Source organism: Rhinolophus hipposideros (genome assembly GCF_964194185.1).
Source record: "Rhinolophus hipposideros genome assembly, chromosome: 9".
Taxonomy (NCBI): domain Eukaryota; kingdom Metazoa; phylum Chordata; class Mammalia; order Chiroptera; family Rhinolophidae; genus Rhinolophus; species Rhinolophus hipposideros.
In genome coordinates, this window is record NC_138055.1 from 29,267,928 (window position 1) to 29,292,423 (window position 24,496).

At 40.2% G+C, this 24,496-nt stretch overlaps 1 protein-coding gene across 1 annotated transcript; it reads right to left on the bottom strand.

Moving 5' to 3' along the window:
* Window positions 1-5,734: 5,734 nt before the first annotated feature.
* On the bottom strand, window positions 5,735-24,486 carry ERP27 (endoplasmic reticulum protein 27; the record flags this gene model as incomplete). The annotated part of the gene is made up of 7 exons (XM_081059624.1): window positions 5,735-6,432; window positions 6,898-7,095; window positions 9,000-9,125; window positions 12,728-12,844; window positions 21,922-22,059; window positions 23,771-23,871; window positions 24,312-24,486. 7 exons carry the CDS (start codon window positions 24,484-24,486, stop codon window positions 6,385-6,387), a joined length of 903 nt encoding a protein of 300 aa, XP_080915750.1. The 3' UTR covers window positions 5,735-6,384.
* Between the last annotated feature and the right edge of the window lie 10 nt (window positions 24,487-24,496).

Here is a 24,496-nt window from a genome sequence, read left to right on the forward strand (position 1 = left end):
ATTATCATCACCAGCATTAAAATGTTTGAATATCTACTAAGTGTATTAGAAATTCAAAACATGTCAGAAGAGGTCATCGAGAGGACAGGACCTGCGAGCTGGACGTGGGCCTCCTTCCTCCTTCCCCTGTCCTTGGGATGTACGTACTGCCCACCATTCCCATAGCCAGAGCTGTTTCAAGGACATAAGCCTGAGACAGTAAGATGTTGTTAGAAGCATCTGGAAGGAATACATGACTGAACCTTGTTAAGGAATACATGACTGAACCTTGTTAAGGCCTCTACATAAACGTATAAGATTCTGGTGGGTGGGTGCAGAGATCTACTCGTTTTGTGGCCACCCAAGACCGGCCTCAGAAGTGCCCTTGTTTATTAAAACTGCCACCTACCAATCTGGAGTGGTCTGCCTTTTCCTTCAGTCTCTCCCTGCTCTCTGTGCAGGGGGAACCAGTTTCAGATCTCACCTGGGAACTCCCAAGTTTGCACACCTTTCCTCACATTCCCAGTGAATTTCGTATTTGTCCTACATTGGGGAACCAGATTCCTGAGGATGGGGGGGTTCAAGTCAAAATTGTGCTGTCATGCGGGGTGTCCGGCGGGGCGGCCTGCGGGGTCTCTGTTCCCGCTCCCCACATAAGAACGCAGGACATGGTGAGGCCAAAAAGGAACACCCACGGAGCCATAGGTAGGGAAGTCATACCACTATGGTCTCACTGGAGGCTGGGTTTACACGACGTGCGATCTGCTGTCCGCTTTGCTGCCAACCGACCAACTGTCCTCGACTCTTCTTACTCTCCTTCAGTCTCCTCCTTCACTCTCCTCGGCTCCCCTCCGTAGCCGCGGCAGTTATGTCAGTGACCAATGGCTTAATGGCTACAGCTGACGGCCAACCAGCCACAGCTGACGGCCATCCACTATCTGAGCCAGCACCTCTCCACATGAGGCCGAGAGCCTGGAAACTGCTTTCTGGGGCTCTGTCCCCACATGTGCTTTGTGGGGTGTCCTCTATTTCGTGATACATCTTCATCTCAAAGTAGAGATACTCAATAAATGCTTGATGAAGGGCTTAATGAGTGAATGACAAAATGCTGTTCCTGGAAATAATACAGGCACATATTCTCTCCCAACCCCAATTCAATGAAGGTACTACATATTTTATTTGATAAACATATTCTTTCCTCATTTTTTTGCCTAGCATTAGTGCAGTGACTATGGTAGCTTGAAAGAAGATACTTTTCTAGTGCATGTGTAATAGGTGCCAGGGTGAACTTCAGTGATCACCCCCATTTTCTTCAGATCAGAAGCGCTCTCCCCCATCTTAGCTTGTTCAGGCTGCTATAACTACATGCCACAGACTGAGTGGCTTACGAGCAACAGCAAGTTATCTCTCACAGTTCTGGAGGCTGGAAGTTTGAGATCAGGGTGCCAGTGTAATCAGGTGAGCAGCTTCTTCTGGGCTGCAAACTTCTAATTGTATTTTCACCTGGAGAAGAGGAAAGACTCTCTGGGGCCTCTTTTATAATGGCACTAGTTCTATTCCTGAGGACTCTGCTTTCATGACCTAATCACTTCTTCCCAAAGCTCCCACTTCCTAATACCGTCATATTGGGCATTAGGATTTAACATGTGAATTTGGGGGACACACAAACACATTGAGACCATGGCACCCTGCTGCTGGGTGTATTGACAGATGATTGCACTTAACTAAGTCCCACTCAGAACCTCCAGCCCAGAGATAGACCTCTGCTGAGGTGAGAGCCCTCTTGCCCGGGATCACACACCTTTCCTGTGTGCGGCCTGCATCAAACAATCAGTGTGAGGGTGTGAAGGCCTGGCCCCCTGCAAAGACATATCATGGGGTGATCTGAGCCTTGGTTGTGATTACATCGCAGCCCCTCACTGCCCGATCCTACTGTCTTTATTTCCCCTCAAGTCCCAAGAGAACTCCCTAATAAACTTCCTGCGAGGAAATTTAGTCTCAGAGTCTTCTTTCTGGGAAACTTGACCTCTAACACAACATGTTTGTTAATTTTAAAATTCTTACTTCACCACAGCTAGAATGATGTCAAGTTTCATCTATTTTTTCTTCCTCAAGCTTAGGCTAATACCACATTACCATATTAAGACCAGAGGAACTCAGATAGAAATTGAATCCTGCTATTAAGACTTAGTGCAATTGTGTGGACAATAGAACATTGAAGTCTGGATACCACACAACTTTTCATAACCTATAGAAGTAGGTTAACCCCTGAACCCCTCATTCTCCCTTACCTTCCTCTCCTAGTTGACCCAGAAACGATGACCTGTGCTTTCAGAATGGAAAGAAAAGAATGACACACTGACCTATATTAGAAAGAATTTGAAGGACGATAAGCCTCTTTCAAATTTACAAAGGTATAATTTTACAATTCATTTGTTGCTTTGATTTCTAGAGTACCGAAACTCAAAAGAAGTTTTTAACTTTTCCTTTTTCTATTCTCCAGTTTTATCCATGTAAAAGTACTGCAGTTAGGAGTATGAGTCAGATACACCCCACTTCCTGTTATGTTTTTCTCTGCTTAGAAAACCAGATACTTTCAGAAAGGTGAAATAAATAGGACTGGTTCCAAACACAGTTGTGAAATAAAGTTTGTTCATGATGAGCCTCTTCCCTTTTGTGGTAGACTCTTTCCTTTTGCGGCTTCTCTTCCCTCGACTCCTCAGCCCCTTACCAGCCTCCTGTTTTTCCTCTCCACAGCATCCCTCTTCTTTATCCAGCTTCCCTGTTGTGCTGTTCTCTGTTCATGACCCAGAATCAGTCTGATGGCTTCCATGCTGCCTGCTGTCATGACAACTGAAATGTCCCTGTTCCGTAGCTCATCACCGAAGGCCAACTTTGTGCTCTCAGGAGGCAATTTTGTCTAGCACCATTTTAGTTGATTTGTAAGTATTTAAATGAATGAATGAGTATATGAACAAATAAACTGCTCTCTCTTAATACGCCACTTAGCACCCATCCTACCCTCACCCTCCCAAGGTGTAGGTGTATTAATAGGGGCCTGATAAAGACAGCATGCCTTCCTTTACAGCATGACCAAACGAGGTGAGGTGGGAGAGGAATCCCAGGACAGGTGGTTTTTAAAGTATTCTATTAACTACAAGCTTCTGATGTTTTGACATCTGGGGCCTTGCTGACCATGGAGAGATTGTTCCTCCCAGGGCTAAACAACTCACCTGCTAGAGTGTTTTTCTTATGAAAACCCAACCAATCCAGAGCCTACGCCAACCACCTCCTTTACCGAGCTTTCACAGGGCTCTCACATTTGGGGCCACCATCCACCTGCCCTATTCACCCCAGAACCAGGTTTCAGACAATTCGGGACAGCTCTTATGCCTTAGAGCCTGCTGAAATTATTCAAACTAACCAACTTTGCCTACCCTGCCTTGCCTGTTCCTTCCTGCAGAAACCACAACAAAGCCTCTTGCCCCTAATTTCCTCTTGCTCCTTCTGTCTCCTGACCATCCATGGTACTTCCCTATGTGACCCTGTGTGGCATAGCCATTCCCTCCTATTGTCTTTTCAATGGCAATAGCCTCCTGATCTGTTGGCCTTACCACACCTGAAGAATAATAAAACCTTTATTTTAAAAGTTATCTCAAATACTACTCGAATCTCAAGTATGAGGTTTCCCATCCTAATTCTTTTAAGATCCGGAAGGAAGCTCCTCCCTCTCCATAAATTCTGACAACTGGAGAAATGACTTTTACTCAGAGAGGCAGTCTAGTATTAAATAAAGAAAAGTAATGACAGATTTACTTAATATGTATTATTATCACCCTAGGGTCTCAAAAAATCCTATGAATTATTGTTTTATCCTCAAAAAACTGAAGTTTAAAGACAGAAAGTAGTTTTCTCAAGGTCACAAAGCCACACAGAGTCTCACAGAAGAGGTGAGACTCAAACACAAACTTTCCTGGCATTCCTGTGACTCATGCCCTGCTCCCACTCCTTCCATCTATCATAGTCTTCCAAATCTTCCAATGTCTTCTACAAAGTTCTCTTGTATAACAGAATCATTTCCTTCATACTTTAAAGAAAAAATATGGCAGTCTTTCTAACTAGCGCCAATAAATACTTCCACAATAAAAAATAACTGAGATATAGACAGATAGATAGATATAGGTAGCTATTTCAACAATAATACAGCCTTGGGGAAATGAATATGGACTTTTAAGAACACTACTGAAAGAAAGAAGATCTATAAATTACAGAAATGGATAATATTAAGTCTTATATTTAATGTAGAAATCAAAACATTTAGAAAATGCTTTTTTTTTTTTAAAGGAATTTCATTATTTGGTCATGATTCCCCGAAGCTACAAAGAACAAGATTGGCTGTGAAGAAAACAGGAAAAGAATATCTTGCAGTTTTGAAAAAACACCCTGAGAAGGAATACGTAAATTCAATACTGCAAAGATAAAAATAAGCATACAAAAGACAATATTTGGTAAAATTATTATTGAATGGCATCAAGCAGCAAAATACGCTGTAAAGATGTTAAGAACTACATGGGCAGAGTTGACCATCGATCGTTATTGGAGGGAACACTCCAAATAAAATATTTGAAAAATTAACCCAATATTGAACAAAATATAACTCATGGAAATTTATTCATTAGTATTTACCAAATTTCTACCATACATAGTTTGGAATTTCACTATTTTAAACAAGAAAGAGGAAAAGTTGAGAGAGAAAAATAATAAAGTGAATCAACTGACTTGGGAAAAAAAATGGGTGAGACGGATTACAGTGAGGAGAAAATACTGGGTAAGGGGGCTTAAGAGCAAGCAGCCTGGGGTTGAAGTTGCTATTTGGAGATGGTGATTGGCAGCTGTTAAGAATTTCCATGGACTGTGGGTAAGAAGAAATAAGCTTGTATGGCAGGGGGACCTCAGCTGGATATCAGGAAGAATTTCCTGACTGTAAAATGTCAAGAGCTCTGGTTTACAGGATCAAAGGGAGGCTTCTGGGATGTGTCTACCCTTGGAGTATTTTTCAGTCTCAAGCAAGAGACTGTTTGGGTGGTTTTCTGCAGCCCTGTGGATGGACTGGATGGCTTCCTTAGTTTAGAATCCACCAGTCTCATGTTGCTGAGAGGCGTGTCATACACGGCTGCTTTCACAGTGTCCTTGCCAGCTGCCGACTCCCAACTCAGACGCTGTGGAGTTTTCCCCACAGAAAGGAACAACTAAGTCTTTCACTCTCTGATCAGTCCTTAGGTGTATACTGTGGGTTTTTTTTTTTTTTTTTTTAGCTTTTCAGCACTTAGATACTTTCCATCTGAGCCACGGGCCTTCTGGGAACAAGGTAGCATCTGTGTGTTGATAGTAACAGCCTGTGAGTCAGAGACACTCAGTCAAACTCTCCGTCCCACATGGGCTGGGTTGCACACCTCACCTGCAATAATCTACACGCTTAGTCAGCACTAGCGGGCCCCAGGGCCAGGTGACCCCCTCCTGCTGCCCCTTCCCCAACCTGTTACCTGATTTGGTTCTGAGCTTCTTGGCCACATTTACCCTCATCCTCATGCACGATGGTCTCTGCCCACCTCCAATCCCACCCACAGAGTGAACACATTAGTGGTTCCTTGACCTGACAATAAACAGTGGGCACTGAAGAGTGAGGTACATAGTGCTTAGTTGGGCAACTGGGTATTTACAAAAGGTTTGGCCTGCAAAGAGATGCCAGTCTTTTCCTATAACATTATTGCCTTTTATTTATTATGTGGTTGTGGATTTACATGGGGAATTAGGAACGCTAAACAAGCATAGAATTTTTACATGGTCTGTTTCTGCTGAGTTCACAAACTTGGGAACATCATTTGACTTCTGGCAAAAAGACAAATCCAGAAAGGTGTTTAAAACCATCCTTTTGTTCTTGGCCCTGAGTCAGAGATGGGGACATGTGCTGCTGAGGAGAATTTCACCCCTTAGGTAACCCTTATAGAGAAGAAACTATGTTGTGTTGTAAGTCATGTGCAGAGTCCAAATTCAATATTAAATGACAAATCAAAACAATGTCCCTCAAGGTATGTCTCTCCTTCACAGTGGTCTTACAATATTTCTCTTAAAGCCTCCACCCAGTGGTCTTACAATGGTTCTGTAGTGTATGGGCCTGCATGGTATGAATGCAAAAGAGAAAACTGGATGGGTAGCGAGAGAGTATGGCAAAAGTAAAAGAAAGGACAAAGAGAGTCAATTAAATTTTAAGGAACCAAATGGAGCGCTGTGTGTGCGTGGAGGGCCTGATGGTGCTGTTGTTTAGTGTCTCTTCAGTTTTGAGTTGCCCTTCTTTATTCAGCATGAAGTAGATACTTGGTGGGATACAGCAGTATCAGGGATACATCAGAGTTCCACTTTTGGAGTCTTGTCTTCTGATTCATGATTTTCTCTCTGGAAAACACCATGACACTTATATTTAGATTTGGAGTCCACTCTTGTTTTTGAGTTCTGAGATTAGCAAACTGAGCTATTTAGGTACTCCTGTAAGTCCTAAACCTACCAGCAGTTTTTCTCTCATGAACTCTTTACGTGGAATTTGATTTGTTTCTCATTGATATTGTACACAGCATGGGTGAAATCCAAAATTCAGTTCCTTTGAATAGGCAAGACCTTTCCAAAAATGCTTCTGTAGGTCTATTCCCACGTTTCCCTTCTAGGAATCCATCACAAAAGTTTTGCACGTGCTCTACTGAAACTTCTGCCATGGGCAGTGTACCCCCACTTGTCTAAGAAGCATCATATACCTTTTCTCTTAATCAAATTCAGTGGAGCCCAAAGAATTTTTATTCAACAGAAAAGACATGTAGAGAGGAAGAAAGCTCACTCGACCTGTTTTCCCTGTAGTCTCACACTTACCGGCCGTTTTCCTTCTAGGAATCCATCACAAAAATTTTGCACGTGCTCTACTGAAACTTCTGCCATGGGCAGTGTATCCCACTCGTCATCTAGAGTCTGGTAAATTGCTAGAGCAGGCAGTTGAGACTCCTTTAGTTTGAAAAATGATATCACCTTGCCATTTTCCTTCACACCACTGTCCACCAGAATAAAGAGAATCTGCAGTTGGGGAAGTTTGAAAGAGAAAGATCTATCTGAGGTCCTGAGGAGAAGGACACCTTGTAATTGTGGCAGATGGTATTGACTTAATTTGTGGTTTCTGCCATACAATTTAAATCTCAATTGCATTAGAATGAATTTGTCCTCACTTTGCATTGCTTAAGAATTTTATCCCTTTGATCAGGTTGATTTAATTTTTTTATTAGTTTCAGGTGTACAAAACAATATAGTGATTAGACATGTATATGCCTCACAAAGTGATAACCCCAATAAGTCTATTACCCACCTGACACTGTTCATAGTTATTAGCATATTATTGACTATGTTTCTTATGCTGTAGTATATATCCCAGTGACTATTTTTTGAAATTACAGTTGACATTCAATGTTATTTTATATTAGTTTCAGATGTACAGCATAGTGGTTAGACATTTATACAATTTATGAAGTGATCCCCCCGATAAGTCTAGTACCCATCTGACACCATACCTAGTTTTTACAACACTATTGACTATCTTCCCCAGACTGCACTTTACATCTTTATGACTCTTTTGTAACTATCAATCTGTGCTTCCTAATCCTTTCACCTTTCTCACCCAGCCCCCCAACTACCCACCCACCCACCTAATAACCATCAATTTGTTCTCTGTATCTATGGGTCTGTTTCTGTTTTGTTAGTTCATTTATTTTGTTCTTTAGATTCCACATATACGTGAGATCATATGATATTTGTCTTTCTCAGTCTGACTTATTTCACTTAGCGTAATATCCTCCGGATCCATCCATGTTGTCACAAATGGAAAGATTTCATTCTTTTTTATGGCAGAGTCAGATATATGCACCCCTATATTCACTGCAGTGCTATTTCCAAAGCCAAGATATGGAAACAACTGAAATGCCCATCAATAAACGATTGGATAAAGAAATTGTGGTACATATATACAATGGAATATGAGGTTGATTTACTTTTAAGAACATAGAATTAGAAGAGACTTTAGTGATTAACTAAAGGAGAAAGTAGAGCCTAATGATTAAAAGGGAAGAATGAGTTTGGAATTCTGCCTCAGGTACTTTCTAGCTATGTGACTCTGAGCACATTACTCAGCCTCTCTGAGACTCAGTGTTCTCATGAGCAAAATGGGCTTTGGTTGGGGGAGATTCCATGAAAGGATGCATTTAGTATTGCTAGTACAGTTTTTGGCATATAGTAAGGGCTTGAAAAATGTTACCTATTATATATGATTAAATCAAACCTCTACCCAAAGTAGAAATCTTTTTTGATATTCTGCTTAGAGGATCAACTCCATTCACTAATACAGAAAACTTCCTGTGTTAAGGAAGCAACTACCAGGAAGTCAGCTTATTTTGTCACCAGATAGTTTTTGTCATTGAACGGGGGTCTTATTTCAGAGCAGTAACCTGGAAGTGGTGGAAGTTGAACAAGTTCAGTGCTATTAAGCAGAACTGTGTGAAGTAGGGAAGGGAAAGAAATTTTTATTGGACATCCTGTGGGCATCAGGTACATGACAGGTGTTTGACACGAGAAATCAACTCTGAGGTCTAAAACTGTAAGAGATTACGGCAAGGAGAACACAAATTGTGGCTAACAGGTGATTTTTGTTTTCAGTATCTTTGTAGTCTCTATTTTTGCTCCACTTCTCAATGCAGAAAAAAAGAAGTAGACTTACCACTAATGGAATATATTCTTGTACAGGTCTTTAATAGTACAAAATACCGTGCCTTTCATTTTAAATCAGAGTAATGTGATTTATTATGTGCCAGTTCGTATTTTATCTTTTAAGCATACTTGTTTTCCTTATTTACCTCAATTTGCTGACCCCATATTGCTTTGTCTAGTGTCATTGTACTGAGTTTTCATAAGGGTGTCTCCCGTGCCATACTTACCTTCCCCAGGAAGAGCTTAGCTGCCTTCTGGTACCTGAGTATGCTTTCTTCATATTCGGGGGAGGCCTTGTTCATTATCAGGAGAAGATGAATCTGAATCATGCTGTTAAATAAGCCAATCACAGTCTGGCAAATTGAAATGTGTTATAGTAGAATGAAAGAGAGAGGGAGGAAAAAAAACCAACAATGAAACACCCATCAGTGGCAACCCAGCGAATAGGTAGACTGAAACATAAGTGAGAGCTGTCCATCAATAACACAAATGGTAACTAGCCTCCAAGATGACTCTCAGTAAGTCTCACCCTCTCGTTTTTCATGCACTGGTGCAGATCCCTTTTCCCCACACTGAATAAGGCTGACCTGAGTAACCAGTGGGATGTTGCCGAAATGATGGAGTGTGACTTGCAAGGATTAAGTCATAAAAGACATAGTGGTTTCTGCCTTGCTTCTATATACTCACTCTGGGGAAAGCCAGTCCCAATGTTAGGTACTCAAGCAGCCTTATGGAGAGATTCACGTGGCATGGAACTAAGGCCGCCTACTAAGAGCCGGCACTGACTTGCCAGTCATGTGACTGAGCCATCTTGGAAGCAGATCCTCCAGCCCCAGTCACACCTTCAGATGACATTGCCTTCTTGATCAATGACTGCAGCCTCACAAGATGCCCCAGATTGGAAGCAGCTAGCCTAGCCACTCCCAAATTGTTGACTCACAGAAACTGTATGAGATAATCAATTTTTACTGTTTTAAGCTGCTAAATTTGGGGGTAATCTGATATTTATCAATAGACAGCAAATATACTATGTAATATATTAGTCACTTTTCTCAATTTCTCTTAGGTTGCAAGAGAAGTCAGATACATTTAAAACATGGCTTTTGACTACATATTAGTAGTGCATGCTTTTGAGTGCTTACTATCTGCTGGGCACTGTTTTCAGATCTCCACATACAGTAACTAATTTAATCCTCAAAGTCCCAGTTTTATAAATGAGAAAATTGAGGCACAAACTCTCCCAACGTCACGTGGAATTCACACCAGGCTGTTGGGCTCCAGAGTCCATGCTCTTAACCATCAGGATATATTGCCTCATATACTGTTTACAAAACCCTATCTAAACCATTCAAACTTAAACGTGGTTGAATCAGTCTGTCTTGGGTCAGCAATAAGATAAGCTCTTCAGGAGACCAGAAACATTTTTTTTTCTGATTATAGATGGTGATTCCATGATTCCCCATGCACCATAAAGTTGTCAATGATGGAGGGGAGTGGGATAGCCATGAGCCAGAGTGAAGAGAGGAGAAAGAGAGTGAAACTGTGGCACTGGCTCCCTTCATTACACTTTCCTGAAACAGTGCTGCAAATGTTGCTGTTTTAAACAAATCCCATTCCTTTCCACCTCTTCGGTCTAAATACAAAAACCTAGCATGTGCAGAGGAAGACAGAATATGGTGAGTTAACGAACCACTGGGCAGAGTCCCAGGATGGTGGGAAGGGGAGCTACACACTGCTCTGTAGAGATTTTTTAGGTTTATTGGGCAACATGTAGTCAAGGAGAGCTCAGTGGGTTCTTTCCCAAAAGTTTCTCCCTAGAGTTTAAAACCAGTTTTTAGATTTTAAATTTGAGAGATTGGATGTTAAATAATTGTTTCTTGTTTGACTAGATTCTGCTACTTAAATTTAGAGCATGCATCTGCCCTCCTAGAACTGGCATGGAAGATAATTCTTGGGAAGAGTCAAGAAATGAAAGCTAGAGAGTCAGAAGGTGCAGTTGTCTTAGCAGAAGGGATTGGGCAGAGCAAAAGTGATTAGCTTAATTCTAACAGACAGCCTGGTTTTTCACCTTGAAGCCAAGTATTGAGTGTGTGCATTAGGCCAAATAATGTGGCTGTGAGTTTCTGCCCAGTTGCTACTAGTGCAAACTTTTGAACCAGAAGTCGATGAGCAATAGCTATAATAGTGGGGGCAGGTCTCCAAATGAGAAAAGCACTACTTTTGGGACATGAAAAAGTCATAATAAAGGTTGAACTTGCTTCTATAAAGAAATTTTTACCTAATTTCTTCTTGATGTGGTTTGCCTTCACTAGTAATGTGGAACTTAAAAAATTATGTCATTGTTCTCTAAGGTAAGAGATGGTCCAGATGTAAGAACTCAGGAAAGCCAATCCTTGCCCCTGTCTTAGTTAGCCTGCAGAGCTCCATGACCCTGGGCCCACAAACCGAGGGACCATAATCATTCTTTTCTGGTCCAACATGCATTCCTGGCAGCTCTATAGGCAGAATGACCAGATTGATGATGGTCTAGGAGAAAAATGCCTTTTTGATCTTTGCTGCCAACACCCCCAGGGTGCATGCGTTTGGCATCTTAGCAAAAGTGGACATGGAGTCACCACTCTACAGAGACAAACATGGTGTGAGAAGTGGAGAGGAATTTAGTCAACAGGAAAAGGGGTGTTTTCTATGGAAGGCTGTGTAGGGCAATGGAAAAATGACAGGATTCAGTCAGACCGAGGAGTCATGAAAAAAGCAGGGACTGAAATGCAGAGGACTGTCTCTGAAGCTCACATTACTAGTCCTGAGGAAGTTATTTCGTTTTTCTGAATTCCCATTTCCTCTCCCATAAAGTGGAAATTCACAATATGAATGAATGCATCCTGAGTTAAAATTTCTGCCTTCCCTCATGCTTTTTCTACTTACTCACTGTGTGATCTTGAATAAGTCACTTGGATCTTGAATGTTCTACTGTATAAAATGGACATCCTAATTTCCTCTGCTTCTACCTCAAAAAATCAATGTGAGGATTAAATGAGAATGTGGCGGGAAAGGACTCTGTAATTCCTGAAAATCATCACCTGCGTGTAAAATAGAGAATGCACAGCAATTCTGAGCTGATGTAGATCACTGGAAATTAATACTCCATCACTCTATGATCTCTGTCAGGGAAAATGAAAGGCAGGCCATATAAGATAGTTCTATAAGCTACAGAGTGTCAGAAGGCCTGAACATTATGAGGACAGGTGGACCGCCACCTTCACCCAGGCTGCATACAACGTGTAACACCGAAAGAAGACAAACCGAGAAAGAAAGCTGAAGCATCGTGAGTGTCTGGGGGCCTGCAGGTGGTGTCAGACCTGGGCTTTTTAGTAACTGGTCCACAAGGATGTAGGCACAGAAAATGGGAAAAAGTGTATAAACACTTTTATAGAAATTTTACATAGCTGTGACATCCAAATATGTGATCAGATCTTTATTTTTAAAGATTATTTTCTCTATTAATTTATTTTACTGCATTTTACAAAAGTATTAGTTCCTGATACTTTAGGGGGGGAAAGGGACCTACAGAATAGATTGCAATCTCATTTGAGAAATGTAGTCTAGATGTTGCTAGATCAGACAGAGTTGCCTTTGCTGAACACTCTCAGGCATCAAAACTCGGAAGTTTTTAAATCAGTCTTTAACTTTGATTATGGCTCTCTTTTTTATCAGTCATGTGATAAGTCATTTAACTTTTCTGATTCTCTTTCTTTCTTTGCTGAATAGGGCCAAGTCTGTCAATCTTAAAGCTTGTAGTAAGGATGGCAACATAAAAAGCTAGGTGTTCAATTAATGGAAGTTATTGTAATTATTGACCAAAGGATCAGAACTCCTGGAGGAAAAGATCTCTGCTATGAAGCAAGTACCCTCCCTGATCCAGGGACATTTGGGGCTGGAGACAAGGACCGTTGTTTACCACAGGGTTGTACTCTGTCACCAAGTGGAGACTGTTGATCTCAATGAAACGGCTTAATTTTGTGGCATCAATGCTTTCGGTGTCTTCACTCTCTAAATCCAGTTGTTTGTTATCCACCTGGGCAACACAAAAAGGATAAAATTGTCATTGTTCTGTCTTTATTCATTTCTTCATCAATGTTTCTGGACTATCTACCATGTGTCAGGCACTGACTAAAGCTCCCAAAACAGACAGGTAAAAATAGCAGGTAATGCTCCCTCCCCTCGAGGAAAACACTGTCCTGTGGAATATAGAGAAGTGAAGAGAAATGTCCCACAGAACGTGGCAAGTGCCATCACAGGGAAATCACAGGCCCATATGTCATCTAAGGAAGAGCAGAAAAGCATTCAGGAAGAGATAGCTCCCGTAGAAGCCTAAAAATGTATGTATACATTTTATATGTAGCTCTTCTTATCATTCAGTTCAAAATGTTTTTAATTTCTGTTCTTACTTCTCTAAACTATTGTTACTTAGAGGTATTTCTTAATTTCAAAGTAAGATTTTCAGGTTATTGACTTCAAGCTTAAGTTCTACATTTCATATCTTTTGTCAACTTCTATGTATGTTATATATGCCCTAAAAATTATGTGTATTCTATGGTTTTTGAATGCAATATTCTGTATGTGCACATGAGGTCAGATGGCTAATTTTATAGTTCAAATTTTCTATATTATTGATTTTTTTTAGCTAGCTTATTCTATCAAGAGAGCAATATTAAAATCTCCCACTATGATTGTGGATTTAACCATTTTTCTTATATTCTGCCAGTTATCCTGTCTGCTTACATATTTTTAGGCTCTGTGTTAGATAAATGCAAATTTAGAATCGTTAAATCTTCTGGGCAAATTGAAACTTTATCATTATGAACGGTCATTCTTTATCTTTAAGGATGCTTGTTGCCTCAAAGACTGACTACTCTGTCTAATGTGAATATACTTATTCAGCTTTCTTTTAGAAGTGTTTGCATGCTATATCTGTCATCTTTATATTTACTTGTATCCCTGTGTCATTATGTTTTAAAATTTTGTGTCCCTTATAAAAAGCATATTGTTATATTTTTAAATACAGTCTGATAGTGTCTTTTAATTGGATTATTTTTATGTAAGTAATTACTAATATCTGTAATTAAATATGCATTTTTCATTCAGTCTGCCTGTTCCAAATTCCACTTTCCTTCATTTCTGGCTTATTTTGAATTGATTGAGTACGTTGTATTATTCCTTCTTTCCCTTTATGGACTTAGAAGTTGCACAGGCTTTAATTATCCTCTTAGGGATTACTGGCATGCATTACTTTTTACTTATGAGAATCTTTACTTATCAGAATCTAATATTAATTGGCAGTTTTATCCTCTTCTTGGACAATACAGACATTAGAACATTCTAAAATGGTTTACCTCCTTCCAACTCCATTCTCTGCCCCACACTCAAGAGTTACAGGAGATTATTGTTATGTGTTTTAATTCTGAATCTCACAAGACATTATTATCATTGTCATATAGTTAGTATATATTTACATTCATGTCCATAATTATATTTTAGTTTCTTTTCATTTCTTCCTGCATTTTGAGCTTCTATCTGTGATTTTTTCCCCCTCTGCCTGTAGGTATGTTTTTTTTAGCATAAATTAGTTCTCGTGGGTGACATATTCTCTCAGTTTGGTTGTTTCAAATATCTTTATTTCACCTTAATTTTTGAAGGCTGTTTTGCTGAGGGTAGAATTCTCAGTTGACAGTTATTCTCTTTCAGTTTTTTTGCAAGATATAATTCTTTATATTCTGCATTCCACTCTTTCTATTAAGAAGTCATCTGTGAACCTTAGTATTACTCTTTTGAGATTACTTTGAGGGTAATCTTTTTTCTCTGATTTAAGAGTTTTCTCATTTTCTTTGAATTTCAGTTATTATACTATGGTATGACTTAGGGTGGATTTTATGTATGATTTTATATATATATATAATTATATATGTGTGCAAGTGTGCATATATTTATATATTCATATATGATAATCCTAATCCATTTTCAGGAATTGAGATCCCTTGAATCTGTGCTGCAGCCCTTGGTAGAAAGGGGCTGACCTACTTATGGTTCATCCTTGTTTTTAGGGTATTGCTCTTTAGGGTTTAAAATGGAGCAAAAGATATTTTATTAGAATTGACTCCTACTTTCCTCTTCTGGGCTCTGGGCTTCAATATTTACTTTTCTGGCTCTTGCAGGGTCTTAGAAGTACTAATAAACCTCTCAGTCTCTTGGTTGCTGCTTCTAGGACTCACAAAAGCCTCCCGGATGAAAAGGGCTCCCAATACAGGCTTTACCTTGTGGGTTTCTGTCTTCTAGATCTTAGTCCAAACACATTCTTCTCTGATGTTAGTTCTTTGAATCTCCTGTTTTTTGGACCAGCTTTAAAGAAGTTGTCTTTGGTGGAAGAGATTGTCTAGTTACCTGGTCTATTATCCCAGATCTACATTTTAGAACCACCTTTCCACTGTACTCAGATATATTAAAGTATTGGGCTTTATATGGCCAATCATTGCTTCCAGAGTTTCCCATTCCTCTCCCCCAGTCTACTCATGCCCATAAAGACACAGGGTGACGCTCCCATCCATCACAACTATGCCTACAGATAAAATGATCAGGGATAGGTCCTGAAAAATTGTTTTCTAAAATGGTTTGGATCATCACTTTTGAGATCTCTTGGACATCTCTTTAGCTTCTTTCCCTTATATCTGCTGTATTATATGGGTCCTACAAATCAGGTCTTGCCATGGATCAGAACCATTCTTTTACCCCCAAGATACTTTCTCCCCGCGTAGCCAGCAAAGTCAGAGGTAAGTATACTTTAGTTTATGCATGAGAGAATTCAGGCAAAGGTAAATTAAAGTCACTAAACAGTAAGAGTCCAAGACTGACCTTTATTGTCATCCCTGTGACGACTACTATTGCCTGTTTTTGACTTCTTTTGTTGAAGATGGTCTCCCACTGGGTTAGCTAGCGAAAAGCCATATGAACCTCCAAGAAGCTCAATGTACTCTTTATGGTTAATTTTATTAATTTTCTGTATATCCAGTCATTCTCTTATAATCCATTTGTTTATGAATTATTTACTGAGTGCCTTCTATATGTTTCACACCGAGGCACAGACATGCTGACATTCACTCAGCAATTTAATTACTTTATTTTTTTATGACTGTTTTTTTGCAACTCAAATTTATGAAATAAATAAATGCCGAGGTACAGAAAATGTTTGTATTTCAAAAAAAGAATTTTGAAAACAATTCATCAAAACCAGAGGATATTTTAAACTGTGAACTCCCTTTGTATATATAATTGTTTTAAAATTCGCAAAGTTCTGAGTAGACAGCTTTAGGCAGAAATATAAAAGCCAGAGAAAAAGTCTTCTTAGGTGGAGTCTTTGCTCACCCAGCCATCCTCCCCACCACACGTCAATACGAGTGAGGAGAGGAGAGAAATAAAATGAGCTCAGAGACCTCAGCTGCTGCTTAAGGCTTGGTTTGCCAGCTGGCATGTCTCCTTCACACTTAAGGGTTTGCTAATTGCAACCATCAAAATCATCATTATTATAATCACAATCAAGGCCTTTTTAATATTTAATATGTCTGAATACTTCCCGATTATTTTTCTAGGAGTTCACAAGCCTGGCGCCTGTGCCTCAGCTGACTTAGCTATGCTCTGGACCAGGAGACCCCTCCCTCTGGCTGCCTTTTCCAGGCAGTCCCTCACATTTCCCAGAACAGGGAGAACAGGAAACGCCAGTTACTTCAGGTGTTTCTGGACTTGAGGAATGCAGCATAGTGGCGGTGGACGATGTGAAGTGGTGATAACATTCTCTAAGAAGCAAAAAGCTTTAATAAAAACCACCCTCCTGAAGTCTTTCCAGTCTGTACAGCTTCTTTTAACGATACAGGCCTGATTATTTCACTGTTTCTTAAACTAATAAACTCCGGAACATTCATGTGTAGGGTTCCTGGAAACAACATCCGAACAGGAACTCTCCCTTCTTTAAAGGGAATTATTTGCATAATTCACTGGAAAGAAAATCTGACCCTAGGACCAAGAATTGGGAAAAAAACTTTTTAATATATTTTTTCTAGTATTTGGAAAGAATGTTACTGGAGATATATTATTTTTCTCTCCAATGAGACACCAGAAGAAACACATAAACAGTAAACCCGAAGGATTGCCACCTTACAATATAATTTTCAAGTTCCCTAAAATTATCTGAAATGGATTAGTTTATGTTTTGACACTACTTCTATCATACCGGTAGATTTAGTTACTCCTTCTCTGTTAATTAATATTTCAGCAATATCCCTTTGAGTTCCTAAGTATTTCTCTAATCAACAACCCAGCTTTTCACAAAATGTATTAAAATCATCTTAGCTGACACCACAGTTATATACTAAATATCTTGGATGCACTGAGAAGTCGTTTGTTAAAAAAGTGCCCTCATGTCCCTGGGTTTGTTTTTATAAACTGCTTAACTTACCATATATTTGGTAAATATAGACTTTAAAAAAATACTTAATAATTTGACATAGCTTACTTTTTGCATTTCCTATCAATTTATTTTTATGCACTAGTTCCTGCTGATTCTCTTTGTCAAGGTGTGTTTTGTATAATAGGTATCCAACAACTACCTATAAAAGGAATGAAAGAATGCCTCCACTGTGTTTCCATTCTTATCCCATTGGGTTAAAATTAGGCTAATTATATTTCTTGAAATAGAAGTGATTGAGAACATCCAAAGCAGGTTATACATACAAATAATACCTGAAATGGCATTTTAGGACAGGCTCATGGTTGATTTAACCCAGGATTACCTCTGTGAGGGCAACAGTAGGAGTCCTGATGGATAGTCTGGAGGGTCTTACAAAAGTCACAGTGCCATACCTGATAAACAGACAGGCTGTCATACACAACTAATTATTGTTCCATTTTTCTTACATTTTTCCTGATGATATTTATGCAATCAGCCTGTATTATTTCTGGACAGTGATGTGTTCCATGAATACAGCATTTGCTGGCTTCTTACTGCTCCAGTATTTTAAGCATTCCATAGGGTCATCTCATTAGTCTTATTATTTTTTTCACTTATCATCATTTCAATTTTTTTCTAAATATGTTCTTATAGTTGAATAGTCTATATGTTTCAGTTCAGACATTTCTTTGACAAAATATGTAATGGCTACATTACATCTTGAGAAAGAATCCTGGGGTTCAACAAATAGTGCCAAGGGGATAGACAAATGAAAAAAAAAAAAGCAGGCTTTGGAATGAGGGATGTTAGAGTAGATAGAATTTTGGAGTAACAAAACAAAAAAGATTTTCGTTAAGAATAAGTGCCTTAGAAAGTCACTATGATATCATAGAGAACACATGCTTTGGAGTCGGCAACACTGCATAAGAACCAGATGTTTGTTGTGTCATAATTGTGAGATGTTGGACAACTGAATCGATCTCTTGGAACTTTAGTTTCCTTGTTAGTTATTCAGTGATCATAATTATTTCATCAGATTCTTATGAGGATTAAATGCGAGAACATTGAAAAACACCGTCCATAGTGTCTGTCATAAATTGGGCACTAAAACAAACAAGCAGAACAAACTAGCAATCTAAGATGAAAGTAGGTACCAGAAACTTTTGCAACAGGTTCACCATTCCCCAATATAAAGAAAAATAATTTTGGTTGATGTTCTCTTTTCAAAAAGAAAAAAAAAATGTTATCCTGAACTCCCTCCTGAATAACAGTTCTACTAAAACATGGACTCAGCTGTTGAAAATGTAAGCTGAGGATAAAATGTTTATCTAAAACCTGTCAAGACATAACTTGAATCTCTCCCAAACCTGCAAAAGGAGTAGAGCAGGAACCAGTGTGTTTGTTTTTGGTATGGCACATCAATAATCTTGTCCACAGAAGTCCCAAGAGTTTGTTCAGAACAGGACTGTGTCTAGTGGTAAATACAAAACAGATGCTAAAGAAAAGTGGACAGCTCTGGGAAGTCATCAACAAGACTTTATAAAAAATACATTGTAAGCAAAGCCAGTGTGCCCATAGAGGTTGTAAAGTCTGTAGAGACACTGAAGCAGCAGCACTTGTTTTTCTGCTCCGGTGTGTATCTTGGTGGAACCAAGACTTTCAAAGCAGGTCTTCGTAAGATCTATAAGCAAAAGACTGGGAAAGAAGTACTTGTGGAACTGTAGCTGGTTAGGATTTTTGTATGGAAGGGTTACTACCGATGGATCAGCAGTAAGACGAAAGGCCTTAACCTAACCTTCCATATCGTTCTTAGCAAAGCTTTTCACAGAAGAGCTTGATTTCATCCTATTTCACAATGGTGAGAATGCAAACGTGCAACTGGTGTCCACGTGGGGAAAAGGTTACTGAAGGGACTCATGCACCTTCAGATAGACTTTTGGAGGTGAATCAGTTCCTCAAACCCTTTCTGAGTGTCTTCTGGGTACCAGAGACATATTGTAGACTTTTGGGAAACAACGATGAATAAGTCATGGTTTGTGCCCTTGAATAGGAATAGCTCCTGGTCTAGTGGGGCAAAAGGTGAGAAAGACACAGAAGTACATGACCTGAACTATAAAATGTAAATGAAAATAGAGATATGGAAGTCTAGAGGAATAGTTAGGCCAATTTGGAGATTCCAGGGAGGTTTTCTGAAGGACAAGATGCCTAACGATTCACTGGAATGTGAGGAGGAGTTAGCTGGGTGAGGCTATGTGAAAGAGAACACGTAGAGGGCAGTGGCATTCCAGGCAGAGGAATAACCTGTGTGAAATAATGGAATTGTATCCTCATACTGTGTATAGTTGAGTACTGAGAGGGTGAAGTCCAGGGTGAGCATGTGCTGGAAAAAGAAGCAGAGAAGCAGGTAGTGGCCAGGTCATGAAAGGCTATGTTTAAATATCTTGACTTTGAGGTTTTAAGAAATGGGGAATATTTAACAAGGGAGTGCTACAGTCAGATTTCCACTTTAAATCCATCATTGTACCAATCTAGAAATTACATATGAAGAAGTAAAGAGAGATCAATTAAGAAGCTATGGAAACTGTCTATGCCAAAGATGCCACAAATCTAAAAGAGAAATGAAGCAGAGTGAAGGAGAACATAGGTTCAATAAAGTAGGCAATGCAATTGGCAAAAATTAGAGATTGAAAGAACATAGCCATTCAATAAAATAGTGTTTTAGAGGGAAGAACACAATTCTGCAGGTGCAGATGATAAATTCAGGTTAAGACTGTAGTGCTTGTGAGGGTATCCAGATAGTTATATACACCAAGCATCTGAATCATGACAGAGGTCCAGGCTAGAGACAAAACATACCAAATTCTCAGCAAACACAAGAAAGGATTATATTCCCTAAGGATTACACATCCATTAATTAACTGACTCATTCACATACTCATTTATTCAGTGAACACTCGATGAGCACCTGTTACATGGCAGGCGCTTTTTTTTAGACTCTGTGGTTGAAATAGTGAACCAAAGAGCCTCTGCCTCCATGGAGCCTGGATTCTTAATAGATTGGGAACAGCATTGGGCCAGGCAGTAGTGTAAATGGAGGAAGAGAAGGCCTCAAGGAGACTAAGAAAAGTCAAGAGGAGAACCAGGAGAAGTAGGCTCCTACAAGTCAAGGAAAGAGAGATGAAACAGAAAAGAGTGGTCAACATGTCAAATATGGCTGAGATATTCAGTAAAATAAGACCTAAAAAATGTTCATTGGATTGGAAACATGGACACATGCTGATCTGTGTGAAAGCGGTTTTAATGGAGTGCAGCGTATAAACTGGACAACAGTGTATTTAAAAACTTAAAGAAAGTTGAAGACACTGGATATAAAATACATGTAAGAGAGACTTGGATGAGATAGAGAGGATGGAAGCTAGATGAGGAAGGACATTCAGTCCAGGTATCTTATAATTTTATCTTTTGCTCCATTTCTCATTTACAGTGGACTCTGGTCATCTTTGCCTTGATATTCCACCAATAATACAAATTCAACAACCAACCACAGCATAATAAATCCCTATTTCTGTATACCCCCTCACTATTCTTATTAACCCTAGCTTTAAGCTTTGCCTCTTTTCCATCATTTTGATATCTAATCCTTGCAAGACCTGCTTTTTCTTCACTTTCTATTGCTATCTCTCTACTACTGACCCTTAGTACATGGTCTATTTTGCCAGCCTAATGAAAGTTCTCTCCATTCTTATCTTTTTGCCAAAAAATCCATTCTGCCCATCACTGCCAAAATAATGTTGCTAAAACACATTCCTGTTCATGTTACTCCCCTGAGCTACAGGCTTTAGGAGCTTTCCAGAGCCAGTGAAAACCTGTCAAACTGGTATTCAAATTTCTACACAGTATGGTTCTAATCAAGCGTCTCTGTCTTATATTCATTTCCCCAAATCATGTACCCTGAGATCCAGTCAAATTGGCCCAATCACTGTTTCCTAAGTTATTTATTTTAATCCCACCATGGCCATAAATTCTAGTTCACGTCATTGAAATTTTATCTGTCCTTTAAATCCCAGTTCAGTTGTCTCCTTTATAAATTTTTTTTTGGTCAGAATTCTTACTTTTATCCCCTGAACACTTGGAATACTTTATCCGTAGTGATGCTCTTTGTATTACAGATACGTTTAAAATCTCTGCTGTCTTTTAAGATCTATGAGATCATGTACTTAACATATTTTTATTAATATCTTCCATATGACATACAGTCATTTAATACATGTTTTACAAATGAAGTGACCTCCAAAAGATATAATAATATACAATTTTAGAGGCCAGAATGACCTTAGAGATGATATGGTTAAACCATTTTATGTTATAGATGAAAGAATTGGAGCTAGGAAATGTTAAGTCACCTGCCCAGGTCACATGGCTGGTCAGTGACAGAGCAGTGCTACAGATCTCGTCAGTCGACTCTCAGTCCAGACCTCTTTCCATTTCACCACCGCATCATTTTGGGAAGCTTGAGTCGAGCCATCATCCTTGTTATGGTTGTCCCTGACTTTGGCATCTACCTTAGCGTTAAAGGCATAGATTTCTTTCTAGTCTCTTTGTGCGTCCACAACCTAAGGAAACACTGGGAGGAGGCTTGAGCCGCCCCTCCAACTTACCAGACGAAAGAGAGAAATGGTGTTCCCAGTGACGTTGTAGTGGGCCCAAACCTCGGAATCATTGCTCATTCCAAATGACACATCCTGGAATTTTTGCACCATGCTATGGAATATGGACACTGCGGGTATTTCCAAATCCTAAAAACAAGGGGGAAAGGAAACCCCAAAGAGGTTATTTTGGAGGGGAGAGACATAGACACAGAATAGAGAGTAGAAATGTGCTCACTCAAATCAAAAATCGTTGACAGACTTGATTTAGTGTCCAGTGAAACATTTGCTTCTAAGAATGCAGACTAAATTTGCAGTGACATTGCTGAATTTTCCAGACTGGGTGGGTTAATTGGTAACTACAAAGTTGTGGCTAAGCCTGGGACTCTTGCCTGGCCTTCCCATAGAACTTGCAATTCATTACTAGCTGAGAGGGGCCTCAAAATCTCAGGGTTCCTCAAAGTTGGGCTGCACTGTCCTTGATATACCCGAGGAGGCAAGCATTTTAGGACCAATTTGTGGAGGCAAAGAGAAATGCAAAAATAAGAAATAGGTGTTATTAAAAGGGCCAAAAAAGAAATGAAAATGGCGTTTTGTTAACAAAAGTTTGTTTGTGCAGGGTGGGGAAGAGCATTCCTCCTTCTGTGTGTAAAGCTTGAGGTAGCGCCCGTGGAAGTGACTATTCCTGTGTTGCTCCAGCCCTGGAACCCACGCCTGCAGGACAGAGCAAGGAAGCCACTTCTGAGTGATGAGTCCAGTCTTCCCACAGCAAGCTGGCATCTTTTTCCCTTCTGTCACAGGATCACAGGTGATAAACAGGAGTGCACAAATTCTTCCCTGACATTTCTCTGGGCTGAGAGAGGAGATGTGCAAAGAGAAAAGAAGATGGCTAGCCTTGCATCTGGGGTCATACAGAGGGAGCTGGTACCTTGCTCATCTGAAAGGGTGTGTGCAGTTCATTTGAGGCCATGAACAATTATTAACCTAGACTTTCCCCCTTTATTCTGCTCCTTAGAATGGAACTGCTCATAGATCAAATGCCGGCATCTAGTGGCTGCTTAAGTTATTGCCTCACACTCCTCCAGTTCCACTTCCTCGCCCCTCCCTGCCTTTCTGAGGGTGGCTGTTTTTGTCTACAGCTCAGATCTCTCATCACTGAAAAATGTGCTCCCTCCTTTTCCTCCCCCATTTGCATCTCATCGCAGCTATTTCCAGCTGTGTACACAGAATCGACAGGGTGATGGTGAGTTGGAATTACTGAATGGAAACAGACAAGGTCTAGAGTGAGAGAGAAGGGGCTTGATCAGCTCTGAGAATCACCAGATGTTACCTCCAGAGAAAGATAAAAATGCTGGAATGATGCCCTCTCATTTATGGCTGTTTTCGTTAGTCAGGCAGCCAGTTTGGAAGATGGAGGCTAACACCTTCAATATACAAAATGTCATCTCTTTAACATTTCAGAGCAACAAAAAAGAGAAAGAAGAATGTGGGATGACCTATTTGGTAAGGTTTTAGACAGAGTTAACTATTGACTAATGCTTTGCCTGGATGACAGAAGTTGGCTTTCCTCTGGCCCCTGCTTCAGCAATCAGAGACTGACTTAAGCTTCAGAGCATCCATGGATGAGGAGACCCAGCTAGCAGCTTCAGAACTCTTGAAGCAAGCTTGAGAAAGACGTAATTCAGAGATTTGGAATGTCTAGAAGTTGAGAGATCTCGAATGGCAAAGCTGAAGGTAGACTCTGTGCCCGTCAGCTTCTGAGGTAGTGTCATCTGGCCAGCAGGTGACTGTTGTGGCTCCTTTGAAATAGAACATTTCTGGTTCTTTGTGGGAAGACAGCAAGTGGGGTATCTGGACAAACCTGGAAGAAGCCTATGACAGCCACTTCAGCAGCAGCAATGAATTCCATGGCAGCTGGGACATCTGTGAGCCACACAGGTCCCTGGGAAGCACCGGGACCATCTACACACACACACACACACACACACACACACACACACACAGACACACACACACACACAGAGACAGAGAGAGAGAGAGAGAGAGGGAGAGAGAGAGAGAGAGAGAGAAAGTTAGGGACTGAGTGGAGGAGCAGCTCTTAAATAATGAGGGCATCTATGCTTTTCTCCCTAAGATTAAGGAGATCTAGGGGTACAATTATCATTCCAAAGCTTTATTGATTTACTTTTTGCCAACATATGGAGGGTGACCCCAGCTTATGGCCTCCCTCTGAAGGACAACGCCAGATGTCCCTCATCTCCACTAGGCAACACAGGTCTGTAGCCTGTATTTCCTGGAAATTTTTCTAGATTTTGAGGAAAAGTACCCAGAGTGCTACCGGGTTCCCTTCCCTTCTCCTAACGGTTTCACCCTGTGGTCGCCCAGGGGTTTTTTTCTTTTACCTGAGGATTCCTGAATTTCTGCAGCAATATCTGGGGAAAGCTCACACGTGACGAGAAATAAGAGGAACAGGCACCTGGATGGCACAGCTTCCATAGTTCTGCTCTTGCTCCTGCTCCAACCCCTGGCCTTTGTGTTTGGGGATCCCGAGGCAGGGCAACCCGCTCGGCAGTTCATTGGCTGTGGT